The sequence below is a fragment of the Epinephelus fuscoguttatus genome, linkage group LG1 (assembly GCF_011397635.1).
Source record: "Epinephelus fuscoguttatus linkage group LG1, E.fuscoguttatus.final_Chr_v1".
NCBI lineage: Eukaryota > Metazoa > Chordata > Actinopteri > Perciformes > Serranidae > Epinephelus > Epinephelus fuscoguttatus.
This window is the reverse complement of record NC_064752.1, coordinates 41832141-41855118: the sequence shown is the minus strand read 5'-3', so window position 1 is coordinate 41855118 and position 22978 is coordinate 41832141. Positions and strand designations below refer to the sequence as shown.

Sequence of the window (22978 nt, the reverse complement as noted above, 5' to 3'; positions counted from 1 at the left end):
GAACATCTCTAATAATATTTCTAATATAAATACTGTAAGTCAGTATTGTGCATGTTTCCCACCATTACTGAAGGCCATCTTTTAGAACAGTTTGGTCAAATATTTAAGCATTCTGCCATTAACAAACAGGCTGCTTTTGTACCATTGCAAAAATCACTTACCATTGTGCAGTCGATGCTACATCCTTTTTGATGATCCACCTTTGTTGCCATTGTTCCAGTTCCTTTTCTTCTCTAACACTGAGTGTTCTGCATCTTCACCATGACATCATTGACATTGCTTTTAATCTGTTGACATGTGCATCAAAAGACATAATTAGATTGAGGTTGCTGGTGCTTTTAGTCACTTTTGTGTTGTTTGCTTTTGGGCAGCCTGTTGTAGAGCTCACAATGTTGTGTGTTCAATCATCAGTTAACCTGATTATTTAGCCACTGCATGGAACCACTGAGAGGTCAGTTGTGTACCTGCCTTGTCATCGGCCAACCTGTTACCAGGATGTGGTCCAAACCACATCACAAAACAAATCTATATTGCGCCACTGTTTGAGGTAGCATTTATGATTACAATACACCTTTCTTTCCAAAGGATGCGTCTATAGATACAGAGGGCATGCCAACACTAATGATTTTTATCTCAATTTCCCTCCCTCACTCTGTCCTGTTGTAGGTTCGATTTTATGATTAAACAAATTAGATTTTATCCCACTCAGTGCAGATTCCAAACCGCAGCATAGCAGATACAGTACTTGACTATATACTCAGAACCTGAGGACGGCATCCTCGTTTTGCTCTAACCATTCCATACCTCTTGAGACCTGAATTAACACCCTCTTTGCTCATTTGAAATTTGCACTGCTATTACCTCTCAACCTCCCACAGTTTAACCCTTTAAGCAGCATGTAACATTGGACATTAAATACACAGTGTGCTTGACTTTCCCAGGGTTGCATAGCTTACATTTTTTGTATGCTCTGAATTCTCAAAACCGGCTTGAACAAGATACGAGTTTGATAAATGGAAACCCGAGAACTGCAGCCAAGGTCGCCGCTCATGACACAAATTGTACTGATTGGTCTACAGAGGGGTGCTATAATCTTTTCCTCCAGAGCCCAACTCACTGTGGTGTTAGTTATTGAGCTACACAGCGTAGATATGTCTGGAAAAGCCAACAGTATGCTAAACATTCTAAAGTTTGCTAATCACAATGTCCCAGACAATAATCTGAGCTTGTCTAATTGCTGTCCAACTGAGTGAATGGTAGTCAATATTTTTCACAAAAACAATCTAGGAGTTTTTGTGTGTGTATTTTGAATATAAAAATGGACAGTTAGTTCTCCTCTATGTGACTTCTAGTACAACAAACAGAAGACCTCCACCCACACACACACAGAAAACACAAAGCTATATTCTGTCTTCAGGCAGAGCTTTTGATGTTAGTCTGACAAAGGCACCAACTCCAAAAGCCCCTTTCACTGGATTTTTCTAATGCCCCATGTGTCCTTTCAAGTTGTGAAAAGATAACTTTCTGGGTGTGCCTCGTGTTTCAGTTTGAAGCGGGCATTTGTTTCATTTGTTCGAGCATCCTTTCAAGTGGCACCAGCTCTCAGAAACATTGAGAGCTTTAAGCTCTTGATTTGGTGAGGCACTCCACATCTGTCGTAATGGTTTGATGTAGGGTAGATATTTCTACATATTGTCCTGTGGTTACATTTCCTGTTCTGTGATTCGTTCCACAGTTATATCACTGCACGTTACCACTAGTGCTCATAAACAGTAAAATAATAATGGAATCCAGCCATTTTTAAGACTGGCCATTCAGTATTACACCCAAAGAGAGAACTGTACCTGCTTTGCCCCAAGTCACAAGGTGCTGCTTTATGTTCATCCATAAATTTCTCAGGTACTCCTGTTATTTATTAAGCTGATCATGTCATTCATGAGATTGTAGGCAAATGTCAGGTTCTTGCAGGTCCTAAACAGTCCCCCCAGGCACAGTGAATAATTTATGTAGGTTTTATAAGCCACTACTACCCTGAGCCTCAAGTATCCCATACTGTGAACCATGGACTGTAATAATAAAAAAAAGAATGAATGTAGAGAGGGTGATGGAACTTACTGGTTTGTGGACTCCAGTTTTGAGGCTGGGAGTTTTGCATTTTGGCCGTCACCATCTTGGATTTTAGGGCCACAAGTGACCATATTTGGAGGAGGCTGGAGGTACTCTAATGCTAGCTGCTAGCTTGATCTGCACTTTTTTTCTTTCAGCTATGGTTAACTGTGATAATGCAAATGCTAATATTTGCTAGTGGAAAACAGGCTTGACAGTATTAGAACAAAACAGGCAAGGTGAAAAAAGTTGAACATCCGACTCCTTAGAAGGTCTTTCAGTACAACCCAGTGCTGAACAAGACTATATGTGATAAAACATTACATTCAACTTTCATGACGTGACAACACAGTGAAATAGCACCTGCATTTGTGAATCTGGGGTTACGCCATGGTTACAATACCTAACTAATGTTGTCACTGTGGTAGCAAATTGTCACTTTACTTTTCAGACCTGGAGGTTGCCACCTGCTGTGAACATATGAACCATAAAAATGTAACTAGACACTGATAAGCATAATCCACCAAGTAAAGCCAGAAGGGATATTTGCATTCAGTTCCTGGTTTACCTTGTAGAATTGTGCCTGTGGGCTACTACACTTGACGTTGGCTAATTGGCTATCAAGAGAGGCTTTGAGAACAATAGAGCTACATGTTTCCCACCACCGCATGCTTCCCATGCTCAAAAGTAAAGATATGTGTGGTACTATTGCATGCTAAGTTCTCCTAAATGGACACATTTTAAAGTAAATATTGGAGAATCAAGGATTTTCGCAGTGTTGCTAAGGCAAGTGACTGCTAGACAATACTGTCAGCCCACACACACACACTGAAGTAGACCTGCCAGTGTTCTTTTTATGTGCTCAGTGAATGGCCATGAGGATGAAGCCTGAAAAGGTGTGCAGCCAGCCTATTGATGAGCATGTCTGTGTAAAAACACACACACACAGACGAGGCCTCGCCCTCTACACCCCCAGTCCGCCACACACACACACACACACACACACACACACACACATCTTTAATTCGTCTCAAATATTGGTCTGCCTCATCTCTTGCTGTGCGTCCATGTGAGACGGATCCCACCGACATTTTCCACTGCAGGATTAACTGTGTAGCGCGACGGGCTGCTCTGCCTCAGTGCACCTAAAGGGCTGACCCCAAGATGTGTGTGTGAAGAGGTGGCCAGCAGGCCGCTCCTTAAAAGGCTATTAGATCCTTAGTGCTTATTATGGGGGGCGTGCAACTGAATTATCTGCCCTGCTTTCCCTTGTCATAGGACTATAGGCGGAAAAAAAGCTTGTTTTCCGGAAATAATTAATCCTACTTGTTGGCATAATAATATTGAGGAGAACACTCAGGCTGTGCCTTGAGTGTTTCCTCATGAACTGTCTTCTCCGACAGGTGGGCAGTTGCTGATGGAGATCATCTTCTCTTGTAGCTTTTTGCCTGCAGGACCTTTCAATTCCATTACAACTGAGCCACTCTCTTGAGAAGGGGATTTGATTCAGACTAGAGTGTACATTTGTGCGAGCAGATTTGTGCATGTGTGCGTACGTTTGCGCACAAGGCTGTGTGTCCAGGGTGTATCTCAAAGGAGAGCCAAGCCTGGTTGCCATGCCTACACATTTTACTAAGAGACATTGCATTTATCTTAATGAGTTCATTTTCAAGCTCATGTTTGCCTCTGCCTTCTCTGTCAGCTGTGTACACACTCTAAACAGCTATAGAGTAGAGGCCTTTTCCATCGCTAAAAGTCACTTGGGTGAAATAGCTTATTGATTCTTGGCGGAAACATGATTAAATTGAGGTCTAAGTGGACACTTTATCTGAACTTGTCTACAGCAGAGAATATAAGAAAATATAAAAGCCAGACTGCTTTTGTCTATGTTAAGTTTTACTGTTTTCTCTTTGATATGGATAAATTAATTGCTTCCTTCTAAGTTTTTGGAAATAGGTTGACAAATTTTAACTTCAAGTTTGAATTAAAAAATGAGGCTACAAAACTCTGGTTAAACATGTAGCCTAATATATTATTAGTCTGAAAGATTACAATTATTTTACCGCACTTTTACAACTTGCAACATTACAGTATGAACCTGAATTATGTTAAAGACCAAAAGTAAATATTTTTTCCTCTCAGTGCTTTTTATTAGTCTAGATTGTTTTGGTGTGAATTGCTGAGTGTTGGAGATATCAGCCGTAATGATGTCTGCTGTTTATCCAATATAATGGAACTAAATGGCACTCAGCTTGTGGTGCTCAAAGTGGCAAAAAAAATACATTTGATCAACTCAACAGCAATGTCTCTTTCCAGAAATCATGACCTGGTTACTCAAGGTAGTTAAGGGACCTTGTTGTGAGCAGTTTCATGTGGGAACTATTTTCTAAATGTTTCTTAATTTCACCTAGGTAGTTTCTGCTAATGCAACGTTACACAATGCTTCATCTAAGTCTGTTATTCGGCTGCGCACAAGTGAGAAAACGGCTTAAAATAACGTTACAGACTGCTGTTACAGTCTAATCGATGAATTAGTTGTTAGATTAATCAACTAATAATTGTTAGATAAAACAAAAATGGCTAGATTAATTGATAAAGAAAATAGTCGATAGGTGCAGCCCTAAGTCTGAAATGTAAATATTAATGGTGTCCTTCTTGGCTGAGCTGAATTGTTAGCTAGCTAAGTGGTGCTAGGTGAGCTAGCAGTAGCCGATGCTTCGTTCTGTGCAATGTTATGGTTGGGGGTGTAGTTGGCAGACAGAAAATAGTTCCTGCATGAGCTCACAACAAGGTCTGAGGATGATCTTGATTAACTGGGTCTTGATTTCTGGAAAGAGACATTGTCATTGAGTGTTTCGAATGCATTTTTTTGTGCTTTGAGTACCACAAGCTGAGCGCCATAGAGTTCCATTATATTGGAGAAAAGGCAGACATCTCTACGGCTGATATCTCCAACACCCTGCAACTCACACCTAAACAATCTAGACTGATAAACAGCACTACAGGTTAGAGGAAAAATATGTATTTTTGAATTTGTGGTGAACTGCCCCTTTAAATTTTGAAGCCATGCTTTCACTGCCGTGCATTTTTTTTCCCAAATATGAATAGTTTTAATTAAATGAAGAATATTTTGCATTATTATTGGTCCAGCTTTGTAAGAGACAGAGCGTTTGCTTGATTTCACAGTTTGTAAAAGTGATGTTTGTTTGCTTACTGTTTGGTGTTGTGCAGCCAGAGATGGAACAGACGTTGTTGTGCACATTGTGTTCAGTAGGTGTGCTAATCAGGAGTAGAGATCCCCTGATCACTGCCATGATCACCGAGCACACCATCTGTGATGCTCTGATGGCCGGCAGTCTGGCTGAGAGAGCTGGATAACAGTCTGGAACAGTCCCTCTCCTGTGCTCTCCGTGTCCTCACAGGGCTGCAGTCAGCTCGCCTTCACACCCTCTTGTGAGTGTGCTGTTTTACTATCTCGAAATAAACTGGAACCTCTTAACTCTTCTTAAGCTACACCACTAATACATTATTAAACATTTTGTGGAGTTCAGATAAACCACAAAATGTGTGCAACACCCTATGGATGTTTTTTGATTTATCTGCTTTTAGATATCTGTTGTTTGATCAGATCCTCTGTAGTACACCGCACTGAATAAATCAGCTGTCAACGCAGATCTGGAAATAATTGAGGAGCCTGTTAAAGTGCCACGGATAATGGAGAATTGCTCATAAATGTGGGCAATTTCATCGCAGGAATTTAGTCTGTTTTTCATTTGCAGTCACAGGTCATAAACAGTACCAGTCACATCTGTGGCATAATGCACGGGCTCTTGCTGAGTTCAAATAGAGTCACAAGTTGTTTGTAATGGAATTCCCAAACTGTGACCTGAAATAAATGTAAACACATGCACATGTAGCATGCTGAGGTAAACAACTCCACAATGCATCAACCCAGGACAACTTCTCATCAATGCCTAAGTGATCAGCAAGAAGATAGGAGCACCTGTTACCATGACAACTTATAAAAACCATACACAAAAATGCATTGGTTTTCATACTGATTCAGAGCTCAGAGAATAAAGCGCATGGTATCAGCCAAAAGCAGGTTGCCCCACTTCTATCGGCGAGTGCCAGGTTAGAGGCTTATTGACCGTTTTTGACAGACTGAGTAACAGATGACTTTTTGGTGAAATGGGCCGTGTGCCCAAAGTTCAATTAAAAGCGCCACACTGTGTGTAGTAAGCATATTTGCCAAATGGTGGAAAAAGTGTAAATCAGTCTCTGCGCTGCCTCAGCAATTTGGTTGTCCTTCAGGGACATTGATGGCTCTCCCATAACTCATTTTTTTTAAACATCTCTTTGGTGCTTCAACATTTGTCTTAACCTGACAGGTCGAAGGAGATTTTAAGGTATCACGTGAAACACATAGCTACATTTCGAGGTTTTAGTGGGGTCATGAACTGTGGCTAAAACCACCTGCATTTTTCTTTCTCTGCTCTCAAAGCAGACCGTGGGGGAGCAACATGGCTCTGGCTCTGAATGCGCCTGGTGTTATTTGTGCTTTCCACTCATTTGGTTTGGTCTTGCCCAAGGGGGGCAGCAGGTCAAGAGAGCATTATTTTAATTCCACTGATACAATACGGCTGCAGACCTCCATCTTGTAGCAGTCAGATAACATTAAGTGATTGCTGCTTGAAGGAGATAAGAGATGTGTCATAAATTATAGATGTTGTAAACATTTTTTTCCGTGAGAGTGCGGTGGATTATCTCATTTTAAATTGAATTTCTGAATGAGTCCCACCCAAGCGAAGTCAGAGTGTATGCTCAAAACTGTATCAGACTGGCAAATGTGACAAATGACACGTCAGGTGCCAGTGAAGCATGGTGACAGCAGAAAATAAGCCAGTTGAATTCATGAGAGTTTATTGAGTTGCGCGATCTGCTTACACTTTCTCCCTGACTTCCTTTATGGCATTTTAACAATCCGTTCAAAGTGTGAATAAATGTTTGCCTTCTCGCCTCTGTAAGTCATGTCCAAATCAGTGAATCAACTGGGCTGGAAGTGTGAATGAGCCAGGGTAGTGGAGAGAAAGGGGAAGAGGCTTTCCCCGGGGCAGTGCCCAGGACAATGTCAGGTTTGTCTGGCCCGAGTGCATGAACACTAAGCTTTTCGGAACTGGCAGCCCGCCCCGGTACCTACCCATCTCCCCCGGCTTCCAGAGCTGTCCAGCCCCGGAGCACTAAGCATTTGTGCAAAGTTCATAAGGCTTCCCTCTGTTTGTGTGGCCATAATGGCAGCTCCATCCTGTTGTAGCTCAAAGAGTGCTTATGGGCTCTAAGGGCCTCGCGCTGGCGCTGCAGAGGCGTGTGAGTGTTCTCAGTTACTGACTTTGGCTGACTGCTCTCATTATGAAAAGACCAGTGTCCCCCCCTCACCCCCCAGCCCCCCAACAGCTCCGAATCCCAGCCATCAGTATCAGCATTTCCTTTATCATGTTCTCTGTCTGCCTTTTAAACCCAATTTGCTAAATGGAAACCTCAAGCTAAATAAAATGAAAAGTCCATCCGCTCTCTTCAGTCCATTCATTTACTCAAAGAGCGGGCAAAGAAAGCTGCATCTGTGGGTTAAATCGAGATGATTTATGTTTAGGGATGCACCAATTTTGAAAGTCTGTGCTGATACTGATGTTGAAAATAACAATATGGCTGTTTTTGTTTTTGTTTTGTTGTTGTTTATTCCTCCTTTCGTACCAAATAAATCTTAATTATAGAAATAACTGCACAGTTTTAAAGTCATTCCGCCCTTTATTATATTACCTTTGAATGAGCACAAATTCAGTTGTACAGATTTATGAAGCAACCTTTAATATAACCTTTTTACTTGAAAATCATTATGAAAAAAAACTGCTTGAAAAGCCTTTTTACTATATATGATGTATCATAATTCCCTCTCTTAAATCTTTTTTATATTGCTGTGAAAACATCAACAAAGTTTACCCTCAAACAGCTGCATTAATTCAAGGCTTTTGTCAAATACAAGATTTCATGAGAACAAATCATAAGTTTAAATTTCCCTTCGGCCATTACTCATTTTTTTGTGAATAGAGCTTGAACGCATCATAATGTAACTCAATGCAACCTTTAGGATATTGACAAAAATAATCAAGTACCAAGTAGTATTGGAGCTTCTCCAGTCAAACAGTACTTGCATTCAGTCCTTTTTGTATCTAGATTTAGAAAAACAGAATATTTTTATGGTTTTACTCTTAGCCAATCACCACAAGCATTCTTCAGTGTAATGCGACACGTAATTGGCCCACTACTGCAGCAGCTACAACCCACATACCGTTTGTGGTGTGGTGAAGTAGAGCCTGGTGTATCTGACAGAGCTGGTCGTTCATTGTGCCGAGATGCTACCAAAATGTTTGAAGCATAACTATAGCCTATTACACATCTGTAGTAGAAAACAGAGGTATCAAATGAAGTACTCTCTTGGTTCCACTTTAAGGGTACTGGTATTGGTACTGGTATTGTCATTTTTTTGACAATACCCATCCCTAGTCCTTTCACCCTGAAGTCATCCTGGGAAGCTCTCTGGTCATCCCAAACACATTTTCATTGTCCCTGGCACGACAAGACACCATTACTCTTAAACCCTGCTGGTTAGCCTGCACAGAATTGATGTAATACAACAGAAAAACATTGGTCACTGCCATCGGTGAATCTCATCTTATTGTAGATAGGCTGATGGCAGACACCAAGGTGAATATTGGCTGATATGAATAGATAGGTGCATCCATGTCGAAAATCAATATATAGAGAGAGGGCAGGCAACATATGTTATTGTAATTTATCGTTTTCAGTTTAAATAAATTTAGAATTTAAATTGCCCGTAACAAGCTGCTAAATGACTACATATATCTGTCCAGTACTATAAAGGTACACAATCTCACCTCCAGCATTTCCCAACTGTCAGCATTTGTGAGGCCCGAGTGATAATAACCTCGTTATTTGTGGCTGCAAGTTCCTTGGAAGCAGCCCTGCCTTTGGTTGGTTTTCTACCGCGGTTACGACCCACATCAGCATAATTCAAGCATGACCCTCCTCCCCCCTTTCATTTTCTGCCTTTCTCCCTGGTAAAACCCAAGTCTCAGACTAGGGTCCACACCATACATCATCCAGACCGGGGGTGCTTCCTCCCTTCCCCCTCATGTGTCGTGGGAGAGAGACTGCGGCTTTTTTTTTTGTCGGGCTGGTGGAAGGCTCTTATCGACGGTCTCAGCACTCTCTGTGCACTGAGCTTTCCCCTGACATGTCACCCAGCCTCCATTTAGGTCCATATGTATGGTCATGAAGTTGAGTCTCTCTTTACCAGCATGGAACAGTCTAGGTCTACTTGAATCCAGATGCATACTAAAACAACCCTATACGTTGATTTTTCAATCCAATATCTATTCACAGTAGGAAGAGAGGAGTGTGCTTCAGTGCTTTAATACCAGGCAAATGCTGAGCGACAATCTCCAGCAGTATTAGCAATTAAGGGGATTGTTACTAGCTGACAAAAGAAGATTGCAGATTTTCACACAGCAGGTGATCTGTGCTCCCACCATGTATACTCTTCATATTTTCCCTTCAGTCCATCATTGCAAATAAACACTTTGCGTTGCGACTTCAGGTGCAGCAAACATCTTTCATGACACTAAAGGGGGAGGCGAGATGGAACTTGCATTCCTCCACTCTCTTTTGTACACACCCGGTGAATAGCCTTCAGATCGGGCTTTGTGGGAATGATTGTCAGTGGCTTAATGAGCGTCTTTGCCAAGCTAGAGGCTTTGGCAACATATGTGACTACAGTGCCTCTGTTCCTCTCTGTCTGTAGCCTGTATGACACAACACACAACCGGCTCAGCAACTCTCTATTTTTTTTTTCTTCAAATCTGATTGTTACCTATAATGCATGGTTTCTTTTTCCTGTGGATATTATTACCTGGAAAGGAACAGTTACTCCTCTCATGGGGACCTGAACTGAGAATGAAGTAAAATCTTGTAAGTATCCTGTAGTATCGAGGAATGTCTGTAAAGCTTTTGCAGCAGATTTGGGTTAAGCATGTGTTGGTGTTTCCATGTGGGCTAGACAGGCAGTAGGTTTATTTTCTAGGAAAGCAAAGACAGAAATCAAGTTTGTGATTCAAATTAAGAGTTAGTTGAACGGTCATAGCTACATTAGGTCGTTTTCTTGCTTTTTGTAAATGTAATATCCTTCAATTTGAAAACAGCTCCTTAGTATATAGTAGAAAAACCTGCCATTACAGTTTTCTTTTAATTAATAATCAGTATTTTTTTAAGTGTTAATGTCAAAAATGTTCCTATTACCCCAAATCTAAGGTCACTTTTAGAAAGTTTTGAACAATCAAGCCAGAAATCAATGACTAAACAAAGTGGTGTTAAACACTTTGCAACTCCAGATACTTGTGTTATTCACTAGTCCAACACACATCTAAATGGGGGGATACTTAATTTGTGAAACATTCACAAGTGCTCTATGGGAGATATGTCACAAGTACCATCTGTATACAGCTGCTGATTTGGAATTGTGCTGAGTTGCTTGCTTGAGTGCTTGAGTATGTCAACATGTAAGATAAAAGTTCCTTGAGTCAACATAAGATATAATCATAAATCAGATTGTTTACTATGCTGTTGTTAAACAAGCAAATGAGGTTAGTGAGATTAGACATACAATTTACTTAAGTAATTATAACAGCTGGCTACACCAGTTCATTGATTTAGCCCATTCAGAACCCCATTATGTTCCTAAGACAAAAAATATTATAATGGTGGATTTCTACTCTACATGCACTCATAAATCATTGGCAGAAAAAGAATCAATTAGGCACTTTATCCAATGTTGTTGTTTTTTGTCTGTTCCAATGGACGGACAATCTGAAAGCAGAAACCATTTAATAGAAAAAAATAACAATAAATGGTCTTAACGGGATCTTTTTTAACAAAACATGAATTTATTTATTTTTCATGAATGGTTAACTCATATAAATAAATAAATAAATAAATAAATAAAGTGATGCTTTGAAACACATTGCATATATAGTTTGCATTGGTATTCGTCATCCTGGGTCAAAAAATCCTCAATTTCTGAAATACCTCCAGAAAATAATATGTTGAAAACCATCTAAGATTAATATTTTGTGCACATAATCAGTAGGATGCCTGGTGATTAATTTTTAAAATTCAAATCAGAACAATATCTCCCCTATTTATTTCCCAGTGACATTCAGATCCACCATCCATTCCAATGGACAGATATTTCTGAAAAAAGTAAAAGCCATAAATCTTTCATATTATTTTTTCACATGTATGAGTAATATAACATCTCCTGTTATCTTTAAACACAGTTTAAACACAAATTATGTTCGTCAACAATATGATTAATAGACTGAAACATGTCCTGTGCTTCCTCCTTGCCTCACGATTGGCCATGCTCGTTAAAAAGAAGGGGTTGCGGCTCTGCTGCAGTCCACTTTAGATGATGTGGAACACTGTGATTGGTTTATAAACATCCCATCAGTCTTTGCCTTTGGGCGGAGTCAGAAGAAAGGGATTGTAGATCTAGACATCAAAGAAAAGTTATGTCCATTGGAATAGATGGGGGATATAAAATAGCTAGATTAAAGTTCATCCCTTGTTCCACTGGATGAATCAGAGTCTAAAATACACAGTCTAAAATATACTAAATTTATATACTGTGTAGTTAAGGACTTCAAAAAGCCTGACCTCACTGGCTTAAATCTAGACCAGGTGTATTGTATTGTTCAACAATTAAACATACAACATAGTACAGTATGCCAGGATCATCTGTGGAACACTCACTAAACAAATACAGATTCATGTTTACTTGAGTGCACTCTGCCTCCTGCCTCTTGCCAAAGCAAATTTGCATCACACTTGTACTGAGCACTGAACAGTAATGGTGATGACCTATAGGTGCATCACTCCAGACCTCCAAATACTTTTATTTATATTTACCATGGACTGAACATACGTAGTGTTAGAATAAATAACACAAAATGAAACTTGGTTCTCATTTATAGTGCAACAGATTTATGTTCATTTTCTTGAAGTGATAGCTGTGTTTTAATTCATACTGCTAAATAAGTTGGTGATTGTGTTTTTAAGCTGTGGTATGAGCCATGACTTTGCATTGTACTGTAGTTACTCTATAAGTATAACCAAACTATAGTTAGAAATATTGTTGGTTTTGGAACATCTTTCCATTGGTTCACTGCCTCAAGCTAGTGTCTTAGCTCTTAATAGGAAACTTTAATAAAAATAACTTTTTGTCATATGTGCTGCAACTGTCACTAAATCCACACAGTAGTGCATGAGACAGACAATCTGTCTGCCTCCTTGTAGTGCTTCTAATGGCATTTGCAAGAATCCACCATGTCAGAGCCGAGGAGTTTCCAACACAGTTGTCAATCATGCCTCTCACAGCTCGTGAACTACAGTGAAACTGTCAAACTAAGCAGCGCTGATCAAATATGATTCAAAATTCTGTGACTGCATTACCTATTTGTCACCTTAAATGTTTTCAGGAACATATTTTAGTGTACTGTTTAGCTGTAAAAGAGAGAGTTTGCTCTGGCCAGTGGGCAGTGCTTAGTTTTGCCTGTACTTTTTTCAACCTGAGGGCAAAGTTTCTCATTTTACGGCTAAACAGTACACTAAAATATGTTTCTGAAAACATTTGAGGTGAGAACCAGGTAATGCGGTAACAGAATCTTGATTCATAATTGTCAGCGCTGCCGAGTTTGACAATTTTACCACAGTTCACTAGCAGTGATTGACATGATTGACAGCTACGTTACAGACTTCTTGCCTCCGATTGGTTGTTTTTCTATCCAAACAAATGCCTTTAGAAGCACTATAAGGAGACAGAGGACCATGATATTTTTCACAGACTATCTGTCTCATGTAATACTGTCAGGATATAGTGACGCTTTCAGCAGATATGACAAAAAGTTATTTTTTATAAAAGTTACCAGCTACAGCTTTAAAAGTCTTCTTAGTTTTATTTTAGAGAGGAAAATAGAGAGAAGCAGGAAGCAGAAGAATGATGCCTGTTATTGCCTATAAAATTGTGTGCATTAAAAACAGTGAGTGAAATACACCATTGCTTACCGCCGTTACCATTTGTTATTTGTTTATTAGGTACACTTGACCATGTCATCCAGAATGAAGGTTAGCACATTCGCTTTTGTTAAGACTAGTTTGGAGGCATGTTGGTTCAACTGTGTGGTCATCTTGGGGATTGTAGTTTGTGCTGCTGTTTTTGGACTCAGTAGTGGATTCAGGGACTTTATGATGATGGGTTTACTGTTGTTGTGTCTGCAGGCAATGAGCAATAGTGAGTTTCTGTCATGTCATATCTTGAAATCTTAAATCATGAGTATCTGGTCTTGCTTCAGCTCATTCCACTGAGTTTGTCTCAACACAACCTCAGCTCGACCCTATTAAGTGATGGAGAGGCACAGGAACTGGGCCACATATCCGACAGCTGTGTCAAACAGCTTACCCAGAGTAACGCTGTCCAGATGCTCGGCTGGAGCACGGAACAGGAAATTCAAATGTTGAATTACAGATAGCAGAGAAGCTCTCATTTCACAAGCTGAAATTATGATTTTGACTGTATGTATATTGGACACCTGAAGGGATTAAAAAATGGATGAAGCGGCAAAGGTATTTCTGTAAAAACGTGGTTTTGCAGCTGCTCCGCGTGCGCTACGGGGACATCAGAAATTCTCGGTTGTTGGCAGAAATAAATTCCTCCGGGGTCTGATGGAGGTAAGGATTTGGGATATAAGAGCCATCGATCATGTCTTGCTGTGGCACAGTTTCGTTTGGGGAAATTGCCAGCATCAGTCAGACGAAGTGAATGAATGCGGAGTGGAGCACGCTGTGTTAGTTCACACAAAATAATATTCCAGTCCCTGCAGTCCAACTTGTGAATTCATCTCTCTGCCGGCTACTCAGCGAGGATCACACACTAATGTGATTATTGTCCTGGGCAAGGGGCACTCCTGTGGGACTTCAAAGAGAGCAGATCAGAGGGAAAATGAGAAAAAGCTGTAAGCTGTGATGCACACAGGTGCAGTGCACTTTCTGAAGCCTTTTCTTTTGCTTTAAACATATTAACAGGTTCAAAGTGAGGACTCTGACAGCATCGGGTGTAGTTTTAGCCTACATACAGTGGCACATACAGTCCATGATTTATTATAACGTCATGTGATGTGCTCTGGTGATCAGTTTAAGTGTTTTCACTCAGCGTATAAATTATGCAAAAGACTAGAATTAAAAGTCATAATCCGTAGCAAAATTAATTGTGAGCTTCTCTATGGAAATACCACCGTAAGTTTTATTCATACATTCTTCACTCCTGTTTTGCTTGATCATTCTGAGCAGAACTTCATATTTCACAGAGACAAACAGCTTTCAGACAGACAAAAGAGCAGCTAATTAGACGCCGGGGAGCCTTCATGCTCTTTGTTCATGAAAAAATTAAAAGCTTTTCTTGAAATGCCCATTACTGACAAGATAAAAACCTCTAGTGGATGGAAACCTCTTCAGTTGTTTGTTCTTTTTTTTAAGTGAACTGCATCATACATTTACTTGATCACAATCATCTTCCTGTAGTCGTTACATAAAGCTCTGCGGGGTCACTGCTGGTTATATGTGGTGTATCCCAGTCTCTCCCCAGCGAGGTAGGGTCATAAAGGTCATTCTTTATTAGTTCATATAGAACACGGGTCAGAAAACCCCACATTTCATCAGTGCAGCCGCTCTATATCTTGCTCCAACTGAGCCTCATTCCCCCACACCTGAGAGTCTCGACTCATTCCTCCACCCTCAGCCTCCTCTTGTCCCCCCTCCACCCAGCTCCAGTCTCCCGTCCCCTCATCCTGCAGAAGCCACAGACCCCTGAAATATTAATGGTGTGATAATTGAACTGCCATGCTTTCTGAAGTGCAGTAAAATGGAGCCAAATCTCAATTAGACAAGCATATTATCTAATATTGCTCCCACTTCCTAATCTCATTTAGCATCTTGTTTCTGTTTTTTCTCCTGCTACTAATATTTTAATAATAGATGAATTGCATTTCCAAGCCAGTAGAATACTGATCACTGTGAATCATTGCCAAAGGTCAGAATGCAGTCTATTACAAATTCTGAAGAGCAAAGAGGAGAACTGAATCTCTAAACACAGATGAAAATTAATTTCTACATAAGAAAGTTTTGCCACTTACACAAGCTTTGTTTTTTTTACCGAGAGCCAGAGAGGGTGTCAGATTTGCAAGCTAAATGAGCAATTGATTGTACAAAAAGAACAAAACGACGACTGAATAAAAATGCACTCATTACACACATCAGAAGCAACGCGAGTCAATTGGCGCTTAGTGTTAATCAGCTGGGCCTTTGTTTTAATTGTTCTTGAGTGATCAAATGGGAATCAGTGTGGAGGCATTATCAGGGCTGTGAGAGGGGAGTGTGGAGCTGCCGTCTTCCCGTCTCAGGTCTTTAACGAAGAGAATATTTTAATCCAGCCTGACAAGACGAGGATCTGCTTAATCCTATTACAGGCTTGCACATTAAACTACAGTAGGCCCACACTTCTCTGCCTGTTGTCTTTGTGTGAGAAAGAAGCAGATGGTGCCAGCTCAAGAGCCTACTGTAGTGAACTTTGAATGGCTGCGCTTGGACCCCACCCGGTTACTAAACAACGCAGCCACAAGTGTGGAGAATGCTCCAGGAAACAACTTGTTGTTGTGGTGCTTTTTTCCCCTTAAAATCCCATTCTTGTGATCCTTTCAGTGTGCGATCCTTTTATGTATTTTTATAAATGTGTTTATCAATCAAAGTTAAGGTGTAATGCAACACCAGATGGCTGAACCATAAGAGTCAAGGAACAGACAGAGCTTGCCAATTGTGCTATATAAGTGTGCCAAAGTGAGTGGAAGCTGCGCAGTGATCATCAGAGATGCAGTTTACAATAGTTTGAGGAAAGCTGAAAGGCTCTAAATGGAGAGATGAAGTGAAGTGGGACAAGGCCACATAAACAAACTGAACGCTGGTTGCCAATTAGCATTATCTTGATTAGCAAATTAGAAATGTTACATTCTTAGTGCACTAACATCCTATTACACAGAGACAAATCCATGGCTTTTTTAAGGAACTGAAAGTCCACTTCCCCAAATAGGTGCACACACCACATGCTAATGTTTTGGTTGAGGGCACTGGTTTTGTTTTAATGCTGGGGAGGACACATATAAATCAGGGGGTTTGGGAGTCCCCCACCAGAGTGTCAAACATGCATTCTGGTGAATTTTTATGCACCAACATGTGTCTTTTCTGTATCAATTTATGATGTAAATGTCTTTCATTTTGCCAAAATAAAAGTCCTCTGCCACTTTCATGTTTTGCACATGTTCTAAATATTGAGGGGGACGTGTCCCCTGCGTCCCTGTGGAAATCTACACCTATGGTTTTGGTTTCAAAAGTTAGTGACATGAGCACTTCCTCAAAGGAAACTCTTGCTTGTCACAGACACGAACAGCTCTTAAATGCAAAGAAATGTTAGAAACAAGACACCAGTACATCAGAGGTGTGGTACTACTTTGACTACTGTAGCTCAGTTTGCACATTCAGTGGAGAGACAGTTCCTAGGCTGCACAAGTCTGACATAAAACTATATTTATTACCTAAAGCATCACCTTCTGATAAAGCATGCAGAGACCAAGCGCCCACACACTAAGACATCAGCAATTAGACACATCCCCTGGAACGAGAGAAACACCCCCACAGCAGACTGGAACATTGCTATGTGCTTTTACCCCATTTATAGGCAAGGCAAGTTTATTTATAAAGCACATTATCATGCACAAAGGTTATTCACAGTGCTTTACAGGCAGAAGATAAGAAACATAAAAAGATAAAAGAAAATAGGAGAATAAAATAAGGTAAATTAAAGCACAGGCAAGCTGAATAAAATAAATAAAAGAACCATAAAAACTGATTAATAAAAAGCTGCAGGAAAGGGAACAGTCTTAAGCTTAATTTTAAAGATGGCTACAGTTGGTTTCGGTCTTAGTTTCAAGGGGAGCTGATTCCAGTGGTGGGCAGCATAATAGCTAACAGCTGTCTCACCACATTTGGACCAATCACAAATGATTTCGCTATCTTAATGAAAAATAGCACGGTACTGATAGATACTAGCTGAAATAAGGGATTTTAACTGATACAAACTGACCTCAGATACAGGCCACTTGGCTGTAAAGATTCCACACTGAAGGATTTAAGGGTAAATGCTTTGCTCATGGATTCAGGCAGACAACACCTTCTGGCACAGAATACAAACAGTCAGGAATGGCAACAAGGCAAAATGAAACATGCATGACAATATGTTGCTATGGTGATGCTGTCTTATTTACAAAAAATGAAATAAAATATATTAAGTAAAGGTATGGGTGGCACGGTGGTGTGGTGGTTAGCACTGTCGCCCCACAACAAGAGGGTTCCTGGTTGGATCCCGGGTGTGGGAGCCCTTCTGTGCAGAGTTTGCATGTTCTCCCTGTGTCAGCGTGGGTTTTCTCTGGGTACTCCGGCTTCCTCCCACAGTACAAAGACATGCAGATAGGGGACTAGGTTAACTGGTGACTTTAAATTGGCTGAGGGTGTGAATGTGAGTGTGAATGGCTGTCTGTCACTATGCGTCAGTCCTGTGACAGTCTGGCGACCTGTCCAGGGTGTACCCCGCCTCTCGCCCAATGTCAGCTGAGATAAGCTCCAGCCCCCCCCCACGACCCCCAGTAGGATAAGCGGTTAGAAAATGGATGGAAGTAAAATTATCTTGTATTTATTATTTTATGTAATTAATAACGATTATCCCGTGTTTTCTCCCTGTGTGATGGAGCTACGTAGCATCGGGGTGTTAATTATGTCATGGAAGATGGCAGAAAGTTAAATTATTTTAACTTCGGATAGCAATACCATTTGTTGTTAACGTTTTTGGTATCCTCTGCTGGCCTCATTACTTTGCTGTGCTGCTCTTGTCCAATAAAAACATACACAGTTTAGCGTCAGCCATCTGTCTGAATCCCAGTGAACGCAGCATTAGACTGACAAGTTGAAGAGAAATTTTGAGCTCATATAAAGAAAAGCATCAGTATTTTTTTGCCACATCGCCAAGCTTTAAGGTGAAACTTGACAGGAATTGGGTAAGCTGGAAGTCTGAAAACAGTTTGTGGAACTTTTCATTGTGACAAAGGCATTAATGATGACGGGAATAATTGGGTTACATTCCTTTGTATCAGTGTGGTCGACATTTGAAAGTGATTTGGTATTGTTTACAAGAAGAAAGTTTACTGGAAAGTGCTCTACATCTGTCACTCAGAGAGAGCTTTTAAGCGCGGGGACACATCTCATTTGGCCCACATGTCTTCAGCTCCCTCTCTGTGCCCCCTCCACCGCAGAGCTTCTGTCCCCTCTGAGCCTTGGCTAAGTCAGGTTAGGGTTCATATTGGCCTTCCCACAGTGAGCAGCTTTTAACCTCCTGCCAGCTTCATCAATCTCAGGCTGGTGTGATCGCTGCTGAAAGGGGCGGGGATTAAGAACAGCCTGCCGTCTGTAAATCAGGCGAGCTTGAGGGGCCCCTCTGGTGTTCATCATATAGGTCCAATAGGCACCATACCCTACGACTTCGATGTAGACATTATCACCCTCAGCACTTAAACCCTAGGAGCGGACCTCCCTCAACCAGATGGCCGAGCTGGTTCTCAATAAATGTTTAACGAGGGGAGAACAAATTAAATCAGAAGGCAAGTGATCAAGCACAGTTTGAACAATGTAATCCATCTAAGGTGGTTTTAGGTTGGTGAAGGATTTTGGCCAGCACAATAGGACAATGAGAACACAATGTCTTGTGGGGATTGTAACCCCCCTCCATCTCCTCTTAACCAGGCCAATCTTACCAACAAAGCACAAGCCAATTAGCACAAAGCCCTTACCTTTTGATTTTAATCTGTGTTTAGCAACATAAATCACCATGTCTGGGAAAGACTGAAACAAAGGAAAGCCTACGGCAATTTTCTGAATGACTTATGACTCTGAGACACCAATCTTCAGTTGGAAATAAAGTCAATAGTCCTGAATTGTGATTGAGTGGTCTGGATGTATGTAATGTATAGCACACTGAGAGTCTGGAGCCTTGTTGGTGATACTTTGGATGGGTGGGGCAGGGGTCACAATGGTTCAGAAAGCCAGTATTGAGTCACGGACAGAGTTAATTCCATTAACATGAGGCATGGTCGAAAAGTTCAGAGTGCACGTTCATCTGAAAACAGATCTGCACCAAATGAATGAAATCGACTCCTTTGTTCTGTGGTCAATTATTTAATTACATGTTGTGAACAGGAGTTTGACCTCAGTGTTTCCTATTGAATTTGTTAAGGCAGCAAGAAGATTAGAAAAGAGTCAGAGTAGGAGTCAAGTACCACAGTGAACAGCAAGCTCATTTCTAGATACTGTATGGGTGGTTGAGCACACACTAGTTACTATACAAGTCCTGTTGACTGCTGCTTTACAACAAGTGTTGGGAGGGTAACTTTTACAACACATCCCACTAGAGATTACTGAATACAGGCCCTAAAATGTAATTTGTGCCATATCCCATGAGATTACTCATACTAAGTAATGTATTCTAAATACTGTGGATTACATTTGGATACTTCAAAATCATCTTGTTGAGCACATTTGTCTGGGTCTTATATTTTCCATGCCACAAACACATGACAGTCTTCTGGGTGTGCATCTCTTCTGCTATTGGCGTGTGGCAGGTGCACTGCACACACTTTTTAAAATCTATTTATGGGAAATGCACTTCATATGAATTTTACACTGTTTCCAGCAAGTAAGCATCACGCTCTGTTCACAGTAAGTTGGTTAAGTATGCACTGCTGTGCGCTCAACTGCATACATAACCACTTAAAAGATGAATAAGTTCTTGCTATCTTTCTATGTTTGCACTAGAAAACATGTTTTATATTCGTGACATTCTGTACTGTTATGTTATGCATTGACTAAAATATGTCACTCAATAATAATAATAATATGAAAAGGGCTGGAAACACACAGACACACAATATAGCCAACAGCCAGTAGATTGTTACTAGCAATGGTTATTTACCAGAAACTTTCAGCTCCCTGGTGATCTCCCTCCAGCCAGCTGTCGCCTTATCTAGGGTTTTGTAGTGGATTAGTGGAATGAGAAGGTATTGTTCAGATAACTCCTCTTTTTATCCTTTTGAATCAGTCGTTCTTTGACCATTGTGGAGCTTTCAAAGCAAAGTAATCCTTTTTAGTAATCTATTTTTAAAGATTGTAAGCGTATTCAGAAAACTACCCATTTAAACTAACGGAATTTAGTTACTCATATTTTGTGTTTTATTTACGTAATGCTGTTCCTTGTATTCCATTACTCCCGAAACCTGAGCAGTGAACTCTTTTTTAGATATTGTACAGCTTGTTGAGCACATACTGGTTACTGTTCATGTCTTGGTTACTACTGCTGAATAACACGCATCCCTTCTTTGACATTATTAATTGCATTTTATCAGTGTGATGCTCCTTGCATGTTAAACTGGTTCTGTTCCGCATGAACACCAGCAAAACTCAATGTAGAACAGCCTTATGATTTCACATTCCTCTAAAACTCTTATGGTTTGTTGTTAGTTTGTGGCGGCGTTTGTTAGCTGCTCAGCTAATTACTCCAGCATGACCCACCGGGCTGGGACCCAGCCAACACGAGGAAGACTAATGAACTGACACCCCAGAGAGTGAACAGACCCACTGCTACAGACACTTAAATTCCCATACATCGCTCTCTTCCGTCCTCCTCCCTCCTCTAGTTCTGCACTCTGGACCGATCATGTGCTCATTATGGTCCAGACTCTGGTCTGTTAGCTGGAAAATGATCCAGTGCTCTGTACTCCACAGCCTGTCAGTGTGCGAGCGCAGACAGCTTACTCTCTCTGACTGTTAACTATGTATGCTATTTATGCCTCACACCCCTCAGGCAGCAATATTTGCTGCAATAATAGATAAATGTGTAGCTGCATTGTTAATCTCTTTGAGTCATTGTTATCAGAAACATGCAGGCACAGATGAAAACAGCACTGCGATTAAATCGGCTGAAAAGTATCTTAACTTTGATGGTAATTTTGATTTCAATCTTGGCTTGGTTTTGGAGTAAATGCCGTTCTCGCAGTAATACCGAACATCTGCCATGCATTAATAAATCCACAGGCTCCTACATTTGTTTATTTATTTATTTCCATTGTCCCATGGAAAATACACTTTCTGCTACACACTTCTACAGACATCAAACTACAGAACATGCTGAGTCCCAAGGGGAAGGAGATGATAGGAGGCTTTAATGTGAATATTTCTTTGTCACAGCAAAATTTGAACCAGCGCAGAAAAGAGTCCCTGTTGATGCAAATGAAAATGTGCGGCGTGCCTGGTTATGCCTGGCTGAGCAGAGAGCAGTCGGGCTCCCAGTCACGGGGGATTTGTTGTGTTTGGGGTTTGCCTTTCTGTCTGCCAGTGTGTGGGTGGATTCATGGGGCCTTCTCCGTCTGTGCTACTCTCACAGGTACCGCATCTTTGGTGCACCAGAGAGATGAACTGAGGACTCAGTAGGAGAGAGCACTCGTTTCCTGAGGACGTCCAACATTTAAGGAGAAACCATGAGGTTGCAGAGGAGCCCGGGACTGGTCACCGTGCTGGGCTTGATTGCCTGTGTTTGTGCCTTTCATACGACTGCAGCCATCAACATCCCTCTGGAGAGTGAGTGCTGACTTGTACTATGCAGGAGTGTACACATTTGTTTCATTGACTGCCAGACTTCAAAGAGCAGTTCTCTATTGAACAAAACAATGACATCATTTTGTTGTATCTCCAGGAAAACATAGACATTGTTTCTGTAAAGAAAATGTTGCTGTTGAGATTTTAAACTAAAAGAGAAAGATATCTTAGAATCTGGGTAAATACTGTAAAACCAAAGCTATCTGGATAGATGGAGAGATACCCTGGAGGCATCCAAGTAAAACTGTTTTTTGTAATTGTGGTACACCTTTTAAATAATTGAGGCTGTTTACACCTGCTATTACCATGCATCTTGGGTGATCTGATTGCAGCTGCACAGCTTTAAGTATGTCTGTTCACACCTGGCATTTAAATGCATTTCTACATTCGTCTCAAGTGACCCCTTGTGATCGGATCTCACTTCCTCGCTCTATATGCAAACAAACACATTATCATTTCTGTTTGCAAAGACCAAATGTGTTGTTGTTTTTAACCAGCAAGAGGTTTTAAGCACCTGGCGTTAAGAGAGTCCAACATTTTAGGTGCAAGTATGAGTTTGCACACTGTACTGATGCCCTGTTTATACGTACACTTACAAAAAGTAATGCACCACGCTTTGTATGTAGCACATGTGAGCCAGTAATTCATTTATAAACTATGTATTTAGGAAGGCTGCGATCACATAACTAATCAGCTGCTCGGAGAAGGAAGTAGATTCAAGAGCAAAAGTCCAGCTAAGGACATTGCTTTGGGTAGTGGATGGGTCAAATGTGACAGGACTTTCCCCCAGGAGATTGGTGTTCAGGACCATGTGAAACCAAGGAAGCTTTAAGTTATTCTAAGGTATGTCGTCACCATGTTTCTCCTCAACTTTACTTGCTGTAACCTGACCTACGTAACTTAATGTGAAGCACGGAAGGCCTTTATTGGAGTACTTATT

At 40.8% G+C, this 22978-nt stretch overlaps 1 protein-coding gene across 8 annotated transcripts in view; it reads left to right on the top strand.

Annotated features, from left to right (window-relative positions):
• Positions 1 to 22978, top strand: part of chl1b (cell adhesion molecule L1-like b) — an 84793-nt gene that overhangs the window by 22951 nt on the left and 38864 nt on the right. For 7 of the 8 annotated variants that reach the window (XM_049573033.1, XM_049573017.1, XM_049573009.1 and 4 more), the window contains one exon: positions 21827 to 22020. In XM_049573033.1, coding sequence (XP_049428990.1) covers positions 21921 to 22020 — 100 coding nt within the window. In that variant the 5' untranslated portion in view covers positions 21827 to 21920. Of the gene's footprint in view, positions 1 to 9978; positions 10153 to 21826; positions 22021 to 22978 lie in introns of those variants that run through there. The other variant, XM_049573007.1, reaches the window with a different exon arrangement.